Source organism: Astatotilapia calliptera, chromosome 4, assembly GCF_900246225.1.
Source record: "Astatotilapia calliptera chromosome 4, fAstCal1.2, whole genome shotgun sequence".
NCBI lineage: Eukaryota > Metazoa > Chordata > Actinopteri > Cichliformes > Cichlidae > Astatotilapia > Astatotilapia calliptera.
In genome coordinates this window covers 32,195,397-32,218,581 of record NC_039305.1, presented here as the reverse complement: position 1 = coordinate 32,218,581, position 23,185 = coordinate 32,195,397, and the positions used below count along the sequence as shown (strand labels likewise).

Genomic DNA, 23,185 nt, shown 5'->3' with positions numbered 1-23,185 from the left:
AGTACACACAGTAGAAGAAACTGCTCTCAGTGACACGTTTTTTGTGGGAATGGTAATGCAGCAAGATACACCCATGGACCAACCTGCAGTCAGTACAGTGAAGCAGGACAAATGGACAGAGATGTTACCAGTGAACGGAGCCCTGGTAACTTTCAAACTGGACACAGGAGCCAAGGCTAATCTGGTGAATGAGCTGGATGTGAAAGCGATGAAAACGAAACCACACATATTCCAAAATAACAGTTTACTCCAAGCATATAATGGAGAACCAATCAAAACCAAAGGTAAATGCAGGCTCCGGGTACAAGTAAAAGGAAAATATCACAGTCTGATGTTTATCATTGTGCCAGAGGGACATGAATCTCTGTTGGGAGATAAAGCATGTGAGAGACTCGGCCTAGTCAGACGGGTATACAGTATAAACAGCTCTGAGCCCAAAAGTGTGAAAGAAATCGTGGATCTGTACCCAGACATATTCAAGGGGTTTGGAGTCTTACCCTTCACCTACAAGATAAAGCTGAAAGAAGGAGCTCAGCCTGTGGTTCATGCACCTCGACGTGTTCCAGCTGCTCTTAAAGACAAGCTTAAAGAGGAACTAGAGCGGATGGAGGCACTGGAAGTCATAAGAAAAGTTGAAGAACCTACTGAATGGGTTAACTCCATGGTGTGCATTAAAAAACCAACCGGCGCTCTTAGAGTCTGCATGGATCCGAAAGACTTAAATGCTAACATACAAAGAGAGCATTACCAGATACCTACAAGAGAAGAAATAACAAGTGAAATGGCTGGTGGCAAAATTTTTTAGCAAACTAGATGCGTCCCAAGGATTTTGGCAACTCAAGCTTCATGAGGACAGTACAAAATACTGCACGTTCAACACGCCATTTGGGCGTTACTGCTTCTTGAGAATGCCTTTTGGAATTTCTTCAGCTCCTGAGATATTCCACAGGACCATGGAGCATATGATCGAGGGAATCGAGGGAGTCAGAGTTTATATGGACGACATCATTTTGTGGGGATCCACACTACAGCAGCACAATGAGAGACTAGTAAAGGTTTTGGAAAGGGTGAAACGTTATGGACTTAAACTGAACAGAGTAAAATGTCAGTTTGGCGTGGGTGACATTACCTTTCTCGGTGACAAGCTGACAGCCGAAGGCATCGAGCCGGACAAGGAAAAACTACGAGATATACTGGAAATGCCACGTCCTGAAGATAAAAAGGTGTGTTGAGAATCCTGGGAATGGTTAACTTTATTGGAAAATTCATCCCAAGCCTGGCGGCCAAAACAGTGCACCTGAGACAGCTTCTACACAATAGCTGCGAGTTCAGATGGAATGAAGAACTGGAAAACGAGTGGCAACAACTGAAAAAGACACTTACAACAGAGCCAGTTTTGGCGTATTTTGATCCAAAAAGAAAAACAAAAGTGTCAACAGATGCATCGAAGGCCGGGATCGGCGCAGTGTTGTTGCAGGCTTATGGAGACCACTGGAGGCCAGTGGCATATGCCTCAAGAGCAATGACAGAGACAGAATCTCGCTACGCCCAAATAGAAAAAGAGACATTGGGGCTTGTTTTTGGATTTGAAAAGTTCCACACCTATGTCTATGGTTTGCCAACATTTGTGGCAGAGACTGACCACAAGCCATTGATAGCCATAATCAAGAAAAACTTAAGTGAAATGTCTCCACGCATTCAAAGATTGATGATGAAACTACAGCGCTATGATTTCAACTTGATCTACACACCAGGCAAACACATTGTGTTAGCAGATGCACTCTCTAGGGCCACAACCCCAAACAAAGAGCAAAGCTCCACAGAGATGGATGTAAATATACATGTAAACCTGGTAGCAGAGTCACTTCCTGTGTCAGACAGAAAATCACATCAGATCAAGGCTGAAACACAAAAGGACGCTAGTCTGCAAAGAGTTATAACACTGTTGAATGGGAAATGGCCAAGAGGTGAATGCAAAACATACTACAACATAAGAGCAGAACTAAGTGTTGTGAATGGACTTCTGCTAAGACAAAACAGAGTAGTAATTCCACACTCACTGAGAGGAGACATCCTGAAAAGACTGCATGAGGGACATCTAGGCATAGAGAAATGCAAACGGAGAGCCAGAACAGCAGTCTATTGGCCAGGTATAAATGCAGACATTGAGCAAATGGTTTCCACTTGTGATACGTGTATCAAACACCAGGCAAAACAACCAAAAGAGCCTCTGACCATAACAGACATACCGGAGGAACCATGGCAGAAAGTCGGAACAGACATTTTCCACCTGGGAGGAAAAAACTACCTGCTGGTTATTGATTACTTGTCAAACTATCCAGAGATGGCATTATTGTCCAACATGTCAGCTACTTGTGTCATAACGCACATGAAATCAATATTTGCTAGACATGGGATACCACAGATTGTTCATAGTGACAATGGACCTTGCTATAGTTGTAGAGAATTCCAACTATTTGCTCAGGAATATGACTTTAAACATGTGACCTCAAGCCCCCTGCATCCACAGTCCAATGGGAAAGCAGAGAAAGGTGTGCACATTGTGAAACAGTTACTAAAGAAAGCACAAGATGGTAAGGCAGATCCTTATTTGGCACTACTGAGCTACAGAGCATCACCACTGGAGCATGGCAAGTCACCAGCAGAAATATTAATGGGAAGAAAACTACGGACCACTCTTCCTTACACAACAACCAGGAAACATAAACAAGTGAGAGACAAAATGAAACAGTTGCAGAAGAGACAAAAGGTCAACTTTGACAAGTCCTCAAAAAGTCTAAAACCACTCGCACCCAATGAAGCAGTCAGAGTGGAAGATGCAAACATCTGGGAAAAGAGAGCAACTGTACTGGAGGAGGTAAACCCAAGATCGTACAATGTGAAAACTGAAGATGGACTGATATTAAGGAGAAATCGGAGGAGTTTACTGTACACTCAAAAGACAATGGGACCATCGGAAGGACAGTGTGATGACAACAACACACCACCTGAACCAACAACACCCGTGAAGGACAGTGTGGAGCAAAGAGACCAGTCACCCATTGTCAGAAGATCAGCACGCTCTATCAAGCCACCTGATAGACTAAACCTTTAAGCATATATATATATGTATATGTTGGTGTATACATATATAGCTAGATATATATGCATATATCAAAAAGGAACTTTCTGCATTATTGTGTGTTCCGTAGTTTACACTGTCACAAGTGTTTGTGATGTTATTCAAGCTATGCAATGTTAGGTATGTTTCCATAGTGTTGTTCAGCAGATAACATCTAAAGAAAAGGGGATGTGTTGATAGGAGTTATGTGGGTAGTTCAGCTTCACCACTAGGGGGCTGTCTAACCAAATTGTGATATATACTGTGTCGTAGAAGCAGCGGCAGGTTATGTTTACGTACATGGATGTGAGCCACGTTAAAATAAAGAAGCTTGCTAACTACTACGGATGTTTTATTGAAAACACGACAGGCTGGTTTTGTGGCACAAATATAACGGTGTACAGAAAGAGTTGAGCGCGCACGGGCAGAAATGTTGAGAGCGCGAGCGACACATCGCGAGGAAGCGCAAGTGCAAAAACTGAGGAGAGAGGGGCTGCTGTGTGCGTGTGTGGATAATAGCAAACACTGAAATACAGTTTTGCACGCAGGAATGCTTTTCTTTCGAGCTTTTCTTTCGAGCTTTTCTTCGCTCAAAATAAATTTCTCCTGAAAATGCAACACTTGCACGTGCAAACTTTTTTTTTACGTGCGCTCAGAATAGTGGCACAAAAATAACGACACATCCGGGGATTCTGAGCGTACTCGGGCGGCGACTGATGACGTTGACTGATCGGGATTGGGCTGTGGGTTTGTTACAGTTGTCGGCTTTTCTAACTTCGACGAAACTCCAGCTGACGCGTGCTGGTGGTAAATTGTTTTTGTTGTTGTTGTGTTTTGCTTAGTTTAATTAATCAGACAAAGGTTCATGTAACTTCAGAGGAAGAAGCGGCAGAGTTTGTTCAGGAAGTTTCGCATTCATTAAACTTCTCTTCAAACCATGGCGTGCGCGGTGAACGGCATGTCAGGTAAGCTCGCCTTACCGGCAGATGACTTCTTGTGTCATTGTTGCTTTTTACTGCGCCTGCAGTGTAACTACGGAGAACACGGACCTGTTCTGTTTTTACTCTTCCACAGATGAGAGAATCGGGGAAGCCCTCATCAAAGAGTGAGTTCCGTTCTATGTTTTCATCGTTGCTCTTTCCCAGTCGCTTTGCTCTTTAACCACCTGCCACAAAGTGCTCAGTGATGTTTTACAATAAATGTTTTTTGGTTCCTTAAGTTGTTGGAGCACAGTAAAAAATGATTACGACTTTTGGGTTACACTGCTTTTCTTAGTAACTAAGGAAAGCAGTAAGATTATGTCTTTCATCATTAAAACTCTTGATAGAATTATTCAGTCATTAGACATTTTTAAACATATTTATTCCTGTGGTAGCTCATGTGAAGATATTGTATTAATTATAACACTTAATAATACGTTTTAACCCAACCCTGTTCAAGTCCTTATCTGAATTAAGTTTCATTTTCATCTTACAGGAACTGCAATTATCGTTTCACCGTAAACTGCACCAGTCATAAAAAGAACTGTGTCATAGAATTATTGGCCTTTTTCTACAGGCTAAGTATAGATGTCAAATCTCTTAACATATGTAATCTAATTTTTAGTATGTGTTGATGCACGCTCAATCATCCAGGTACGTAAATCCCAAAAGGTTGATTCTGTTCATCTGGACGTTTTCAGTGGGACAAATGTTTCGTCGCTCATCCAGGTGACTTCTTCAGTCTGCAGGTTTCCCGGGCCATTCTTCATTCGCTACGTCCAGATGAACAGAATCAAACTTTTGGGATCATTTGTAGTAATTGTGCAGCACTTCATATTCGATCCTGACATAGATACTATCCTGGAATCAGTTATTTATTGTTTAGAACATCCTTTGAAATAGCTTTAAAAACACTCTTTGTGTGAACTAACACCAGGGTTTGACTACACAACGAATTTATGTTGATGAGGCTGACATGCCAACTGCAACCTCCCCGGTGTTTGGACATTTTCCTGCATTAGATACATTTGGGAACATTGATCCTATGCTGTTTTCCTGCATCTGAGTCCTAATCCTAAAAATCCTTGCTCCAGGGCTGTTTCTTATATCAAACGCATGATTTTCATTCATCCTCCTGGCTTTAATCTGAATCGCCTCGCTGTTTCATGAAACACTTTCACACCTATATTGGTTTATATATAATCGGTGCGCTCTCAGAATGTTGGTTCTTACTGACAACTGGCTGCATCTTTGTATATAAATTAGCGCGCTGTCAGTAGATCACCCCGTGATTGTGACTTCACAGTAATTTTCCTCACTTAGTAAATCTGTCTAATAGCATATACAAAATTAAGTACATGTTATTTTCTAATATTTACCTGCTTTGTCGTTCCTGTAACTACAGTAACATTCTTTCCACCATCACTTATCCCAGCTGAATATTTAAGTAAAAATTAATTGATGTTAATCCTGTAGAGGGCAGTACAGCATTAGTAATGAACACTGACTATGCAAAACCTTAAAGTAAACCTTCAATTATAAAAGGTCACTACTCACAAGACTTAGAGCCCATGTCCATTCAGTGTAGGCCCTTTTCTAGCTACCTTGTGAGGGCATCCATATTGCTGCTGGGGACTTTAATAAGGCATGTGTGAAATCTGTACTCTTCAAATTTCACCAACATGTGTCCTACTAGTGGGACAGATCCGCGGCGAATGCCATCACTAGCAACCTTCACAGAGCACTGAGCCATCTGCAGAACAGGAAGAGCTACGTCAGGATGCTCTTTGTGGACAACAGCTCAGCATTGAACATCATAATCCCAGACATCCTTACCATCAAACTGCCTTCAGACTCCTCTTGCTACCTGCTCCTCGATCAATATCCCCTTTTAGTAGCTACTCCAGCGGTCCCCAACCCCCGGGGCACGGACCGGTACTACTCCATGAGTCGTTTGGTGCCGGGCCGCGAGAGTTGAGGCTCGGGTGTGAAATTTATGGTTTTCAGGGGTTTTATCGTTAACTCGGTTCCCCTGGGTCTTTCCCGTGTTGTAGTTGTGTGTCTTATTTTGAAAGAAAAATGTACGCATTACCATAGCGACCAGAGAGCATTAAGGGGCAGTGAGGAGGACGTTACTCTGTGTTGTTGGCGCACTTCAGGAGGAAGCTGCTAAAAAATGTACACAATTACACAGTGAATTAGTTTATTATTATATTTACAAAGTACCACAGTTTTTGTCTCGGATCATTTTATTTTGTTGTATTCATCTGCCACGCCTTAAAGGCCGGTCCGTGAAAATATTTTCTGACATTAAACCGTCTGTGGAGCAAAAAATGTTGGGGCCCGCTGATCTACTCAGATCAACTGGTTTTCCATTACAGAAGAGCACTGTAATGTGCGTGGCTGTCGTCATAGCAATATGTAAATAACATGCGACACAGGCGCTACAACAAAGGTGGATTTCAAGGCAAGAATATATCTGCTGCTTGGTCTGTGGCGTTCATCAGACTCGGGGATCATGGTGTTGTTTTTCAGCCGTTTCTCTCGTTTCCAGGTTTCAAAAATGGCGGTTTTGATTTTGGTGAACGAGACGCATTGACTGATGACTTTTTTAGTACCTGCTCACCCGGGAACCAGGTACTAAAAAAGTACTTGATACGAAGTCAAATATGCTGATGACACGGTGGTAGCGCTCATTTCTGATGGAGATGAGATGCCGTACAGTAGCTGTGCAGTTAGCGATGCAATCACTGTATTTTGTCCAATAAAATAATCTCTTTTCCCAAGTACATCCAAACAGTTCACAGCATCACAGGTTACCACATGCCTTTATCCCACAGCTAATCACATCAGCTGATTTGTGTTGTTGCTTTGTGTTCATACCTAAATACTAAGAGAAAGATCACATGTGTCCTCATTAGGAGAGTGATTTGTGCTGCTGATATAAACCTACGGGCCTGCACGTTTATATTGTTAATCTTTAATTATGAGACGGTGTGCTTCAGAGTAACATGAAAACAATGTAACAAGTAGTATAATGAATTTCTTTCTCATGGGTGTAACTTACTGCATTCATTAAGTTCTCTGTAAGATGTGTAATAATGTTTTTTTAGTAATGACGCTAACACTGAAGACAACAAAGAGGGGAAATACGTCTGACGTGAACAAACATTTGACCACGCAGTCTTTGGCATTCTGCTTAGAGGATACAAATGTAACCTTTACTGAAATTGATCTCAGTATTTCTAGTAAGGCAGATTAAGGACATCGTGGTGGGGGGATTTGATATTTAGTGGACTGGGGGAGGCATGGGTCAGAGGAGTGTTCCTAGTTTCCATATCACAGGCCTAAAACCAGCAGGCCTGAAAAACACTCCCCCTGCTCGATTATGGCAAAAATGATAACCACGATTATTTTCACTGACATTGAGATCTCGATTATTTAACGATATTTATTTAACAATAACAACGTGTTGAATAATGACTCTAAAGATTGTCAAAAATATAAAATAGTGTGCAAATACTGATAACAGTGCAAATGTTTGCAATATAAAAATCAATGAAAAATGTAAACATCTATGTTTAGTGAGCTTTGCAGTGTTGCTCTGTGGTGCAGCTACACTGTAGCAAAGTTTACACACTGTGTCTACTTGATCCACGTCTGACTGAACCCATAATGTTTCCACACCACTGAAGTTTTTTTACCGCTTTTCAACCAACAGCAGTCACTCTCCTCTCCAAATAACTTCTGCTTAGCTTTCCGAGCTTCCCTCGGGTCCTCTTAATTGTTGTGATGCATGTTCGAAATGCAGAGAGGTGCTCTCGATTTGCCACACGGAGCAGCGCGAGAGTAAAGCACGAGGGAGGGGCTAATAATCGGCTCAGTCATTTTTAATGATCGTTGAAAGCCCAGATCGTAATCGTGATTCAAATTCGATTAATTGAGCAGCCCTAACCTGTGTTCCACCTGCAGACAGCGTTTACATCACCGTCTGCCTTTGGTGACTTTTTGGCAGCAGCTGTGACATTCAGCAGTGCCCTCATCGTTTTGACACACAAAACAATAACTACAGTACACACTAACTACACAAGACAGCACAACCCACTAACTACACTCTAAACACACTAAACGCCACAAATCTCTCTCGTCTCAAAACTTGCTATGGATATCGCTCGCTTACTCTCCCTCGCCACCATCACTTATAAACTTTCTCCTCTTCCTAAACAATCAAATGTCACAAGTTGCCATATTATTTTTTTATTGGTTAACATGGTACATTTTTCCACCAATAGGAAAGGGATGTCATGTGTTTTTGTTTTGTTGTGCTTGCCAGCGTTGTCCTTACAAAATGCACTTTAACCGTTTCTTTCCACAGTAAATGTGTAATATAAAGTGTCAAAAACCTTAATGATTCTGAGTGGGAACACTGTTTAGCTAATATTAGTCTAAGAAGCCATGTTAAGCTCAGAGTTAGGGTCACGGGTACCTAATTGTGTGTTCTCTAACAGAGTCATAGAGGAAGAGCTGAAGGATGTGCCCTCAGAGGATGTCCCGCCTCTCACTCCACTGGCTGTGGAGGGGAAGACTGAGCAGGAGGAGAAGCTGGTCAAGCAGCTGAGCAAAATGATACGTATCGTCGGTGACAGAGTGCAGCATGACCAAGAGTTTCAAGAGTGAGCTTTTCATCCTCAGATCTCATGTTAGGAGACTGCTTTAGTACAAAAATACTGTAGATTATTGGATGAATGCAGCAGATTAATGTTGGCTCAATAAGCATTTACAGCGTACAGTTTGATTAAGTAGAGATAAGTAGACGCCCTGCTGATGGAAGTTGTGGTGTGCAGACAAGTGTTTCATGTCTCTGTCATAAACTAGAAACGTCTGTCAGTCAGAATGCAATTTTAAGGGCTCTACGTGTTTTCAAAAACAGGTTGCTTACATTGTGGCTGTTCTGTTGCAGTGTGATAGATGGTGTGGCTTCTGGCTCTGGCTCCAAGTCAGAGAACTTCAGACGAGTGGCAGACAAAGTGTTTGAGGACGGCATCACCTGGGAGAGAATCGCTGTGCTCATCTATGTAGCCGGCAGGCTTGCTGTCAAGGTGAGTTGGTTTCAGTTTCCAGGACGTCTGAGAATCTAAAGCAGTCGTTATTGTTTTAGTGATTTCATTGTTATTTTAGCATCATTAGTAGGGATGGGAACTGAGAACCAGTTTTCTACAGAAGCAGTTCCTGGTAGTTCAGGTCCTTTGAGTTGTTATTCAGCTTGCCTATCAATTCTGATATGAGTTCTACAGTCAGCTGATTTCAGTTTGTGTGCCAGAGGAGCAAAACAGTATAGTAGTCTACAGTAGGTCTGCAATGATCATAATCGATGATGTCGACTACAAAAATGTGAATTTTATTGTCAACACTAGACTAATACCACGTAAATGTATTTTTGTAACTGCAGTACACTACAGGAAGCTATTGGGGGAGTAGCGCTTATATTGTCTGCCAAGACTGCACCAAGAAGAAGGCACGATCTGATGTCCTCGTGCTGGCGTTGTTCCCACATCATCTTAATAAATGTTGTTCCAGGTTCAACGTTGCAAGTGACCAGTCACATTGTTGTGACGTCATACTTTTGCGACTTCGGAAAAAAAGTCTTAAAAAACAAACGGTAAGCATTATACATGTTGTCCTGGCAAAATTCAAATTTCATAAATGAATGAATCGCTTGGCTTGCAGAAGTATGACGTCACAACAATGTGACTGGTCACTTGCAATGTTGAACCTGGAACAACATTTATTATGATGATGTGGGAACAACGCCAGCACGAGGACATCAGATCCTCATCACGAACAGCAAAACAGGAGGACAGAAGAAAATGGAAACTGAGATTTAAAAAAATGTGAAAGCATTTCGCAGAAAATAAAGTTAAATGCAGAATATCCAAAGCACTGCCCCCTGGAGGTGAGACGTAAGCTTTACAGTTAGTGCGTCACATTGATTCTTTGTTTATGTTAATATCTGTATAGTAATGTTTATGTTAGCGTACCTGCTCTTAAATTGGCGGTAACTATAATTAAATTGCATAGTCACAAAGGAGGAGAGAGGAGGGCAAGCAAAGAGAACCCAGAGAGATATTTAAAACTTCCAACATGACAAGAAACTCATTTCTATTCAGTTCAGTTTTATTTATATAGCGCCAAATCACAACAAAAGTTGCCTCAAGGCGCTTCATAGATACAGAGAAAAACCCAACAATCATATGACCCCCTATGAGCAGCACTTTGGCGACAGTGGGAAGGAAAAACTCCCTTTTAACAGGAAGAAACCTCCGACAGAACCAGGCTCAGGGAGGGGCGGGGCCATCTGCTGTGATTGGTTGGGGTGAGAGAAGGAAGACAGGATAAAGACATGCTGTGGAAGAGAGACAGAGATTAATAACAGATATGATTCAATGCAGAGAGGTCTGTTAACACATAGTGAGTGAGAAAGGTGACTGGAAAGGAAAAACTCAATGCATCATGGGAATCCCCCGGCAGCCTACGTCTATTGCAGCATAACTAAGGGAGGATTCAGGGTCACCTGGTCCAGCCCTAACTATATGCTTTAGCAAAAAGGAAAGTTTGAAGCCTAATCTTAAAAGTAGAGATAGTGTCTGTCTCCTGAATCCAAACTGGAAGCTGGTTCCACAGAAGAGGGGCCTGAAAACTGAAGGCTCTGCCTCCCATTCTACTTTTAAATACTCTAGGAACAACAAGTAGGCCTGCAGAGCGAGAGCGAAGTGCTCTAATAGGGTGATATGGTACTACAAGGTCATTAAGATAAGATGGGGCCTGATTATTTAAGACCTTGTATGTGAGGAGCAGGATTTTGAATCCTGGATTTAACAGGAAGCCAAAACAGGAGAAATCTGCTCTCTCTTTCTAGTCCCTGTCAGGACTCTTGCTGCAGCATTTTGGATCAGCTGAAGGCTTTTCAGGGAGTTTTTAGGACTTCCTGATAATAATGAATTACAGTCGTCCAGCCTGGAAGTAATAAATGCATGAACTAGTTTTTCAGCGTCACTCTGAGACAGGATATTTCTAACTGTAACAGGGCGGCCCTTAGCGGCTGGAAACACAGTGAGATGGACCAAGGCAAGCGTAGTGGAACAAAAAAAGCATTTATTTCCTATACAGCTCTCCTTACAACAATTAATTTGTCGAGCTTCTTCACAGCACAAAAATCCATCCTCTAATGACAACTGGCAGCCTTACATATGTTCAGCTGTCACAGACTTAACCATTATTCCACTCTCAGGTAAATTCATAAATCCCAACCTTCCACCACAGTATACAATATATTAATTAGAATAAATAAATACATAAATACATTTTCACATTTACATATTAACTCATTCACTGCCATTGACGTCTATAGACGTCAATTACGTTTTTCAATGGGAGGGGCTAGAATACAACCTCGTCACAAAGCAAGAAATATTAGTGTCAAAGGCACTTTTCTGCTTGAAATTTATTTTTCACAAAAAGCTCGTTTTCTCCCTTTTTTTGGTCAAAACAGGCATTTTTGGTGGAACCCACCTCACTTCTACAGCTGATTACTAAAGAATGGAAAATGGTAGAAACAAGCTTTTTTTTTGGATGACAGAAGAGAGTCTGTTCTTCATTTTGGTAGGTTCAGCGTTTATATGATCATAACACACAGTTTTCTGTGGCTCTTCAAAAATGAGTAAAAATGCTCAAAAACCCTGGCAGTGGGGAGTTACCTGATTTGAAAATGGCTGGCAGTGAATGAGTTAATAAATATTTCACACTTTAATGTTACACCAAACCCAATATTATAAAAACCCAGAAACCCAAGCACAACAAGATTCACCACACTCTCTTTACCAATGGTCTCTCCCGGAACCTTTAAATGGTGTCTGGACCCCCGGGGAAACATTTGCCCAAACACCTTGAGGAGGACACAGGCAAGAAAGGTGAGTAATCATTATCTTACACTTATTTGCACCACTTTTATTCCTAGATTTCACACACACTTGCATTAGTTTTCCTTACTGGTAAACCTTAATCACAATCTCAATCACCATTCTTCTCTCCTGACAGACAACCACCACATTCCTTGACGAGGAGCAGCTGTGCAGGATCTGAAACAAGGCCACCAACTGATTTTAAAATTCCCAATAAATAGTCAATAAATATTTAAACTTCTTGTGTTTTTTGTCTGTTTGGGAGCTGACACAGTCTCTATGGAGATGGGTTTTTGGGGGGGTAGCAGGAGGAGAGAAGCTGCAGAGAGGCGTGTAAGACTGCAACTCTGCTTCCTGGTCCCAACTCTGGATAGTCATATTTTGGGGGGTTTAATAAATTTGTCCATATTTCTAGAAATGAGAGCTGCTCCATCCAAAGTGGGATGGATGCCGTCTCTCCTAACAAGACCAGGTTTCCTCCAGAAGGTTTGCCAATTATCTATGAAGCCCACATCGTTTCTGGGACACCACTCAGACAGCCAGCAATTTAAGGAGAACATGCGGCTAAACATGTCACTCCTGGTCTGATTGGGGAGGGGACCAGAGAAAACTACAGAGTCCCACATTGTTTTGGCAAAGTTGCACATCGATTCAATATTGATTTTAGTGACCTCTGATTGGTGTAACCGGGTGTCATTACTGCCGACGTGAATTTCTCAGAATTAAAGTTGACCTCATGCACCTGTGAATGATTTAGCTTAAATTGCTTAGTGGACATAAGTACCATAACTATTGCCTGCAAAATATCCCAAATTTGTGGAGATATAGGTCTCAGTGAGACACAAAATCAGTGAAAGAGTGTGTTGTATGATACTGAGAACTGATAATTTCAGAAAAAGAGCTATAAAATGTTCCAAATGAACAGTGTGTCTATAGTCCCACGTATCCAGTGTGACACACCACTCTCACCCATGTTTCTTACCTTCTTTTGGGAGACGGCTGCAGTACCATAACTTCACCTGTGTGTTCATCCATCAGATGGTCGAGGCTCACCTCCCTCAGTCGGTCAGAGAGGTCCTTACCTGGGCAGTGAACTTTTTCAAAAACAATCTGCTGGGCTGGATTCTGGAACACGGAGGTTGGGTACGTTATACACCAATAGATCTTCACTGTCTTTTTCCCTGAGACCCCATGTTTGAGATTATACACAGGTGTAGATAAAGTACTGCATATTCGTTTTTGTTTCTTATTTGTTTCTATACAGTGGGTTGTTGCATTGAGAGACCCCGTTGATGCCAGCATGAAAATTTGGAGTTGCCAGCTTATGTTTGTGTGTATTTACAGTGGCTTGCAAAAGTATTCGGCCCCCTTGAACTTTCCCACATTTTGTCACATTACAGCCACAAACATGAATCACTTTTATTGGAATTCCACATGAAAGACCAACACAAAGTGGTGCACATGTGAGAAGTGGAACGAAAATCAGACATGACTCCAAACATTTTTACAAATAAATAACTGCAAAGTGGGGTGTGCGTAATTATTCAGCCCCCTTTGGTCTGAGTGCAGTCAGTTGCACATAGACGTTGCCTGATGAGTGCTAATGACTAAATAGAGTGCACCTGTGTGTAATCTAATGTCAGTACAGATACAGCTGCTCTGTGACGGCCTCAGAGGTTGTCTAAGAGAATATTGGGAGCAACAACACCATGAAGTCCAAAGACCACACCAGACAGGTCAGGGATAAAGTTATTGAGAAATTTAAAGCAGGCTTAGGCTACACAAAGATTTCCCAACCCTCGAACATCCACGGAGCACTGTTCAAGCCATCATCCAGAAATGGAAGGAGTATGGCACAACTGTAAACCTACCAAGACAAGGCCGTCCACCTAAACTCACAGGCCGAACAAGGAGAGCGCTGATCAGAAATGCAGCCAAGAGGCCCATGGTGACTCTGGACGCGCTGCAGAGATCTACAGCTCAGGTGGGGGAATCTGTCCATAGGACAACTATTAGTCGTGCACTGCACAAAGTTGGCCTTTATGGAAGAGTGGCAAGAAGAAAGCCATTGTTAACAGAAAACCAGAAGAAGTCCCGTTTGCAGTTTGCCACAAGCCATGTGGGGGACACAGCAAACATGTGGAAGAAGCTGCTCTGGTCAGATGAGACCAACATGGAACTTTTTGGCCAAAATGCAAAACGCTGCACATCACTCTGAACCATCCCCACTGTCAGATATGGTGGTGGCAGCATCATCTGGGGGGGCTTCTCTTCAGCAGGGACAGGGAAGCTGGTCAGAGTTGATGGAAGATGGATGGAGCCAAATACAGAGCAAGCTTGGAAGAAAACCTCTTGGAGTCTGCAAAAGACTTGAGACTGAGGCGGAGGTTCAGCTTCCAGCAGGACGACGACCCTAAACATAAAGCCAGGGCAACAATGGAGTGGTTTAAAACAAACATATCCATGTGTTAGACTGGCCCAGTCAAAGTCCAGATCTAAATCCAATCAAGACTCTGTGGCAAGATCTGAAAACTGCTGTTCACAAACGCTGTCCATCTAATCTGACTGAGCTGGAGCTGTTTTGCAAAGAATAATGGGCAAAGATTTCAGTCTGTTGGGTACTGGATCCTGGAGTTATGGGTTGCATCCTTCTCCCCTATGCTCCTCCAGTATTGCTCTCTCTACTGATCTCCAGCCTGGGTGGGGCTGCTGTTCTCGTATTGTTCCCCAGCCAATGAGAGCACACGTCGGACGCTTCAGTAATCACAACTGCTGTGGTGAAGATCAGCTGGTTGGTTTCAGTGATAGTCGCATTACAGATTGTGTAAATTATTTACATTTATTTATTAATAGGTACCTTTAAAGACTCTCAATGGCACCTTGAAAACTTTGTGGACATATCGGTCACACTGAGACACAAAGTAATTGAGTGTTTTGTATGACACTGAGAACTGATAAATAATATTTCAGAAAAAGATCAAAGATCACAAAGATCTTGTCTGACATGTTGTTTTTCCCTTTTCCAGCTGCTTCACCAGCTCCTTGTTGCTGCTTCCAAACTGAAAAACACAAGTCTGAGTCAGGTCCATAAAACCAGTTATACTCAGCCATAAGTCTGGTTATGTCACCATTGTTATCAGTTACTAATGTTCACAGTTTAAAGCCCAAACGCAGCCTCTTCCTGTATTCCATTATTAAGTTGGACAAAAAACATTCCCATAATGCATAGCATTGATGATGTCACAATCCCCATCTGCATAGCGGCTGCTGCACTGCATTCTGGGACTTGTATGAGTGGTGTGGCTGTGGCATGCTCTCTCTGTATAGTTCATACATTAATAATTCACATATGAATTTCAGTCAAAGGTTGGATACAGATATATTCGGCCTGGGCACCTTGACATGTCTGATCTAAAGGAAATTTTTCAGTCTCATTTTTTGTGGTCATATATACAGTATTTTATTTTGAGGAGTTGTATTTATGCATTTTACTTTTGTATGTTTATAAGTTACACATAGATCTTGAACAGTAAACCGTTAGTGACTGATGTTGCACAAATGGAAGCAGTGACTATGTGTGTGTATGTCCACAGATCAACAGCTTCTCAGAGTTAGCAGCTGCATCCATCCAGAGGGTGTCGTCAATGAGCTCTCACAGCTACGGCCTTATCATAATCTTCCTCGCTGGCATGTCTATAGGAAGCTTCATCACCTGGAGGCTGACCAGACAGTCCTGAGTCTGACACACACAAAAAACATTCATATCCGGGACCGGAGTCTCTAGTCTGTTTTTGAACACATTGGTATAATGTCTCTAAACCACTCAGCTCTTCTTTTCAATCTTCTCTTATCTATGCAAATAAAACTGAAAATCCAAAAACAGCAGTGTTGTGGGGGAAAGTGTTTATTGTGTAACGATGCAGGGTCTTCTGAACCAAAGGACCTGGTCAGACATCCTGTTTCTAGTCAGAGGAGAAAAAAAGTGAAAACCTTTTTAAGCATTTTCAGGTTACAGCTGCTGCCTGTTGAATTTGACTTTTGGCAATATAGTGTACGTGAGAAATGATGATGGTATTTAAAGCACTTTGAGTGTGCTGGGAGAGTAGAAAAGCGCTACATGACAGTCAGACCATTTATATGTGAGAGATGGCGACAGAGAGAAAGTGTTGCACCGCCTCCATCTGGGGTCTTGCCTGGTATTGTAGATGCAGCCTTTAAAGACCATGTGCTTAAAGCCATGATTAGTGCCTCTGTGCTGTCCTTCAGTCCAGCTTGGTCCAGCCACTGGTAGGATTTCTTGATATCAGCCACTTCTTCCCCTGCCATGCAGGGCCTATCCCTTTCTCAGGTTTCATACATCAGTTGTAGTACTCATGAATCTTTGCTGTCTCATCGTGGATAGTGGTTCTGGCACTCACTAGTCCTTGGCCTCCTTCCACTTACCGTACAGTTTCAGGGTGCAGACTTGGGGTGAAACTCTCCATGCATGGTAGGAACCTCCTTGCCTTGATGTCAGAGGCATCACCTCCTTTAGCCTGCTTATTATCCCAGCAGTGTACCTGACAATCGGCAGGGTGTAGATGTTGATCTTGGTCTTCCCATTCAGCTAACTCCTCAGGACGTGCCTTACTCTGCAGGTATTTGGTAGTTGCAGCATTCCTACCGGCCTCTTCATGATTCCCATTTGTGTGGGATTCCCAGGTACTGTTCTCATTGTCTGCAATGTTGCCTTCTGGTAGTTCGATTTGTTCGTTTCTCCAGTCCGAGTGACATTCTGATGTCATTACTGTAAATCCTAGTGACATGGATCAGTGAATCACTCATATACACTTCTTATATACTGCTTTTTTTTACTCTTCTTGAGCAGTCAAAGCACTTCTTACTTGACATATTCACCCATTCACATTCATTCATACAATCATGAAGGGCTTTCTATCCAACACTCATACACATTTATACTCAGATGAATGCACTAGGCGTTCGTATCTTGCACAAGGATATGCATATATGTTGAACCATCAAACTTCCAGTTAGTAGTTGACCTGTTCTGTCTCTTACAGCCGCGGTGTTATGTTCTGTTTTTCTGCACTGTCAGTATCAGACAGAGTGGAGTCATACTGTTCAATGTGCTGCTTTATTCTGTCATTAGTTCCATGTCCTTCCTTTTTATTACTGTTTGTACATATTTTGTATGTCACAGACAAAAAGCCAGCGTTTTTCTTTTTCTGTACTGCTTTTAATGAGAAAAAAACATAAATAAAGCCTTGATAAAGGACACCGCTGTGTATCTATCTCTTCAAGTCTGAGTATAACGATAAATGACAGAGTTGATCCTTGTTTGTGATGTCTGCCCCAAACTGAGCCGAACTCCAATTCTCCTGTTTCCCTAAGGATTGTGAAGGTCCAAATCTTTTCAGAGAAATCTAGTTCTGAATGTGGACCCAAAAACTGTTTTACAACAGTATAACGTTTTACAATTGCTAGAATTTTTTTGTACATTGAACTTCTTCCATGTCAAATTTTACCCATATCTTCCTTGAACTGACCCCAGTGTAGGTCAGATCAAGGAAAATGGTGATTTTAAGAAATCTTAAAACTGTGAAATGATGTTTCTCACTCCAAATTTGCCCAGCTTCCCAGAGAGATGGGAACCAGCTGGTCTTTAAAGGATCGTGGGGAATCTTCAAAGATTATAATACTAAAGCAGCATAAGCAGGAATATGTATGGGGTGCATAAGAGATCATACAGAGGTCAGGGGCCTGTTCTTCGTACGTCGCTTACTACATCCAAGATCAAATGACACATCTAAGACCAAACCATCGCGCTAACTTTGAGCTCGCTAATCCGGTTCCCCGAACACACCTGCTGTTGACGATTAGTACAGCTGGACGCAGGAATGTGACATCACTGGGTGTTGTAAAAGGGGCTACGCATCGATAGTAGAAACATTGATCGGCAACCCGCTGATTGGTCGGCGAAAATGTCGAAGGGGCGTGCTCGGTATTTTCCGGCAGCAGAGCAAGAACTCATGAGTGAGGGATTTCAGGAGTTTCAGAGTTTAATTAAAACGCAAGAGAACACTGCAAAGGCTGCAAAAGCAAGGAGAGAGGGCTGGCAGGAAGTTGCTGACAAATCAAACTCGTAGGTAATTTAATAATAATAATAATAATGGATTGGGTTCATATAGCGCTTTCCAAGGCACCCAAAGCGCTTTACGATACCACTATTCATTCACTCCCACATTCACACACTGGTGGAGGCAGCTACGGTTGTAGCCAGGCTGCCATATCGCGCCATCGGCCCCTCTGGCCAACACCAGTAGGCGGTAGGGTAGATCTATCATATGACACTATATTGTCCAATATCATATGGCATTATATTATATTATAATATGTTATATTATATCCCCTTTCACATTAGAGCCACAACAGGACCCACAAGAACATGGGAACAAGTAAAAGTGGAATACAGGAGTATTCTACAGAATGGTAATATTTATCTCTTAGATTGCTTTGCGTCTCTTGGCAAGGTAATACTGGCCTGTAATACTCTGTTAGTTTGTTCATAACAGCAACCAAGAAAAGGGCAGAGGAAAAAAAGACAGGTGGTGGTCCTGCACCCCCTCGTCAACAAGTTGGTTAAGTAAATAATACCCTCACGGGAATATCGATATCTCTCTATGAGCACACTGTCGCGCTGAGCTAAAGGATCCTGTCTATCCCGCAATATACGCTGAATTCTGAGGACTCTCCTTATCAATCTTGCACCTTCCACAATGGGTTGGTCGCGTATACGGACAGGACATGGCTGCGACAGGCTTCCCAAATCCACCTTCGCTTTTATAGCCGTGGTCTCTCATCTTGATTACACAAAGTAATTTACAATTACTACTCTGAAATATGAATTACATCTGTAATAATCACATACATGTAATAGAATGTTAATAGTACATTTCCCTTTTTTAGGAAATGACCTGTATGTATCTGTGTGACATCAATAAAAGGATCAAGTGCTGCATTATCTTTAGTTACATTGATGTTATTTATTTATGGTGAAACAGTGGTGGAATATCGCTGTTGCTTTCGTATACATGAAGCGGACATACCTGCGTGGCCGCGATCTAATCCTGTTTACATAAAGTAAACCTGCTCCCGAGCAGGTTTACGCTTACGGCTCTGTTGCTATGACAGCAAGTCCCGGATGGGCTTCGGGGAACCGAACGATCCAGGATCACGCGAAATCGTCAACAATCAAATCCAGCTAACTTACTTAGCGAGGTACGAAGAACAGGCCCCAGAAGATCACAGACATGAAATCTGATCAGAATCGCGTTTAGTGACCATGTATATGCACAAACACATACAAGGAATTTAGTTCCAGTAGATGGTGACTCTCAAGCACAACAATGTAAATCACAACAATATGTAAATGACACAATACACACATATGTACGTGTGCATATATATATATATATATATATATATATATATATATATATATATATATATTATGCACACATACATACACAAAGGCGTATATGCCAACTACAAATAACCAATCTAAAGCTTATATACATAAAATACAGGATTACAGAAATGAAATGAGTACCACAGAATGTACACAAGGTGTAGTTGCAGTCTAGCAGTGTGACAGTTCAACTGTTTAGGAAGGAGATGGCGGGGGGAAAGAAACTGTTCTTCTGTCGGGTGGTCCTGGTCTGCAGGCTTCTGTACCGTTTGCCAGAGGGCAGCAGGTCAAAGAGTCTGTGTCCAGGGTGTGAGGGGTCTGTGATGATTTTCCCTGCCCGTTTCCTGGTTGCTGAGAGGTGCAGGTCCTGGATGGAGGGCAGGGGGGTGCCAATGATCTTTTCTGCTGCCGGTACAGTCCACTGCAGTCTTCTCCTGTCCTGTTTAGTGGCTGCACCATACCAGACTGGGATGGAGGAGCACAGGACAGACTCAATGACTGCAGTGTAGAACTGGATCAGCAGCTCCTGTGGAAGACTGTACTTCCCCAGTTGTGTCAGGAAGTATGAGGCAGCATGTTGGGACATCTGTGTGGAGTTTGCATGTTTGACTCGGTACTCTGGGGTCAAAAAGGGTCAGCACCTCTAAATCGAAGGCTCTGGTCCTCAGCCAGAAGAGAGTAGAGTGTCTATTGTGGGTCAGGGATGGTTTGCTACTCGTCTGGCAAATTTAGCAAGCACAGTCATGGTATGCCAAGAGGAGCACTGTAGACTCTCTGTGGGCTCTACTTGTTAATCTTTTCATTTTATTTATTTATTTATTTTCAACTTGGGTGAAGGCCAAGTTGATGAAATCAGGAGACGACAGCAGAAGAGTGGAAAAACAAAAGAGAGAAAAGAATGGAGGGGGGGAAGGGGGTCAAAGTAATTAATTAATGAACAAGAGAAAACCACAGAAGAATAAATACAGTAAAATAAGCCATGAGAAGAAGCAAATACAATATAGTGTGACAACATGAACCAAAAACCTAATGGTTCTCAAACTGAACTCAGATTAAAAGCCATGGTAAAAAGTTACAAGCATTTAAAAGACTGTTTAGACTCTGAAGTAGGAATATAAAGTATATCATTGCCCCTTTCAGGTTATATTTGTTGGAGAGTTTGTTTAAATAGCTGGGCGTCATACTATTCAAAGTAAATAAAATGATCTTAAAATCAAAACAAAAACGGACAGCGAGCAAGTTTAAATTTGCTAAACTGGACTGATGTGATCATGCCGTCTAATACCTGTTAAAGAACGTGCAGTGGTATTTTGGACTAACTGAAAAGGATGGCAAGATGAGAATGGGGAGAATTGCAGTAGTCTAATCTACAGGTGAGAAAGGCATGAATATGTTTTTCAACATCGTTTGGAGGAAGATAAGATTTTGCTTACGGCAATTCCACGTAACTGATAAAAGCTGCTCTTGACAACTGGAGAATTGCTTCTCTAATTTAAATGGGCAATCTAATAACACTCCAAGATTCCTTACAGTCTGAGAATGATGACAAACAAGAGGACCAAAGTAGGGCTGGGCCATATTATACCGTTCACGGTAATACCAGTACAATGTTAGGCAACGATAAGAAAATGAAATATCGCGATAGAATATGGGTAAAACGCGTATGCGCAGTGCCTTTGTTTTCATACGCACATGGCCGAAAAAGCATGGCGGCAATGGAGAATGAGAAGGGAGGAAGCGGATCGTTGAGTGAAACGGATGAACCAGAATTGGTTTGTAAAAATGGTGCAACTTCAGTGATGTGGAACTGGTTTGGTGTTTGTCCGTCAGATACACGACAAAGCACAGTTTTTTTGTAGAACATGCAAGCGGGCCGTCGTTTGTCCGTATTTGTCGCACTAAGGTGCTCATAAATCTGGGAGTAATCTGGGTCCTAAACTCCGTCTCTTCAGGTCCCAAAGTCAAACGAACATCACTGAGAGTTAAAAACGGTCTAAATTCTTTCATCTTTAATAAAACGATCAGCATTGCTGCTTTACCAGGTGTAACTATGAATTTTAACTTCCAGGCATCCATGAAAACAGAATTTATTACATTTAACGGAGTTAGAAGTTAGCAGGAAGTTAGCGGAAGTGAGCTTGCTAGTTTCGCTAGTTACCTAAGCATGATATAGCATGTTCTGACTGAGAGAGTTCTGAAAAAATTCAAACGGACAAGGTAAGCGACTCATGTTGTAACTGACGTCAGACGCCGGAGATTTTGGCGGAAAATTAAAGCAAATGGTAGTTTAGATTTGAACAAATTCATTTAAGCTTCAGTATTACCAAATACACTTATCAATTGTCTTATAACTAACACTATTTGTCTAAATAATCTCTAACCCTGGAGAACAACGAGGAGAGTTTAGAGACTCTCCAAGATTATATTGATCAGTGCTTTCAGGATCTCGTGATGAAGAAGACCCAGTGTGCAGCTTCCCCGGCCAAACCTGAGACGCCGTCGTCGAAAAGACAACGCCCGGCAGATTCCCCCGGCTCAACATCGCCAGCCGGCAAAGATATTGCCGACATATTGGAGTCAATCGACAAGCGATTGTCCAGTTTCGACGCAAGGCTGTCCTTGGTGGAGATTCTTCACCGAGAATTTAAAAGCTTGCGAGAATCCCTGGAGTACAGCCAGCAGCAGGTGGAAACGCTTGCTGCTGAAAATGCCACGCTAAGGGAGTCGGTGAAATGTCTCACAGATAATGTTACCCAGCTCAATAGAGAAAATAAAAAAATAAAAGAAACAGTTATCGATCTACAAGCTCGTAGCATGCGTGATAATCTGGTATTTTCTGGTATTCCAGAAGCCGCTGGAGAGGACGCGGAGACCACGGTAAAAAGCTTCATCAAAACCCACCTGAAGCTGCCGGAGGACACTGTGAAGAACATCGTCTTCGATCGGGTACATCGCCTCGGCCCCATTCGGGCTACGGCCGGGAGACCACGTCCTATCGTGGCCAAATTCGGCCACTTCAAACAAAAGCAACATGTGAAAAGCCGCGGCAGGGAATTAAAAGGAACAGACTTCAGCGTGAACGACCAGTTCCCCAAAGAGATCTTGGAACGACGCAGGGTCCTCTTCCCAATCCGACGCGGCTTCATCCAGAAGGGCTCCCGCGCTGTCATCGCTGTGGACCGGCTGTACGTGGACGGACAGCTCCACCGCGACCCCAACATCACTCCGTGGCTGTATTAACCTCACACCAGATAAGAATCAGCTACACCATTTCCCTATCCACTCACACTAACTTGCATTAACATCTGTTTAACTTACCAGCATCAAATCGCATCTTAAAGTGTGATTTCATAGCAGAATTAACACCGTCACTCTCCGTCAGTGATTTAATTGGAATGTTTACGTTTTGTTTTGTGTTTTTTTTTTCTTCTCGTTTTTTCCTCCTCTCTTTTCCCCCTCTTGGTTTTATGCTGCTCACCCCTGTCCTTGGTTTCCTTCTTTATTCCTTTCACCGCCTCGATCACCTGCTTCGACACTCATCCACAAACATCCTTTATTTCGACACATACGCACCATGCGCTCAACGGCAGCACATTTACATCAGTCAGACAGCGCACACAGTCATATAAGATACACACACACACACACACACTTAAGC

General features: G+C 42.4%; 1 protein-coding gene across 3 annotated transcripts; it reads left to right on the top strand.

Moving 5' to 3' along the window:
- The first annotated feature begins 3,757 nt into the window (after positions 1–3,757).
- On the top strand, positions 3,758–15,941 carry LOC113021474 (apoptosis regulator BAX-like). 3 transcript variants are annotated; one of them, XM_026166194.1, is made up of 7 exons: positions 3,763–3,864; positions 3,964–4,086; positions 4,196–4,226; positions 8,610–8,774; positions 9,062–9,200; positions 13,098–13,202; positions 15,653–15,941. In XM_026166194.1, exons 2-7 carry the CDS (start codon positions 4,059–4,061, stop codon positions 15,794–15,796), a joined length of 612 nt encoding a protein of 203 aa, XP_026021979.1. In that variant the 5' UTR covers positions 3,763–3,864; positions 3,964–4,058; the 3' UTR covers positions 15,797–15,941. The 3 variants fall into 3 exon arrangements, with proteins under 3 accessions (XP_026021981.1, XP_026021979.1, XP_026021980.1); XM_026166195.1 differs by having other exon boundaries at positions 3,763–3,868; XM_026166196.1 differs by lacking the exons at positions 13,098–13,202; positions 15,653–15,941 and adding exons at positions 9,551–9,616; positions 9,915–10,296 and having other exon boundaries at positions 3,758–4,086.
- The last annotated feature ends 7,244 nt before the right edge of the window (positions 15,942–23,185 follow it).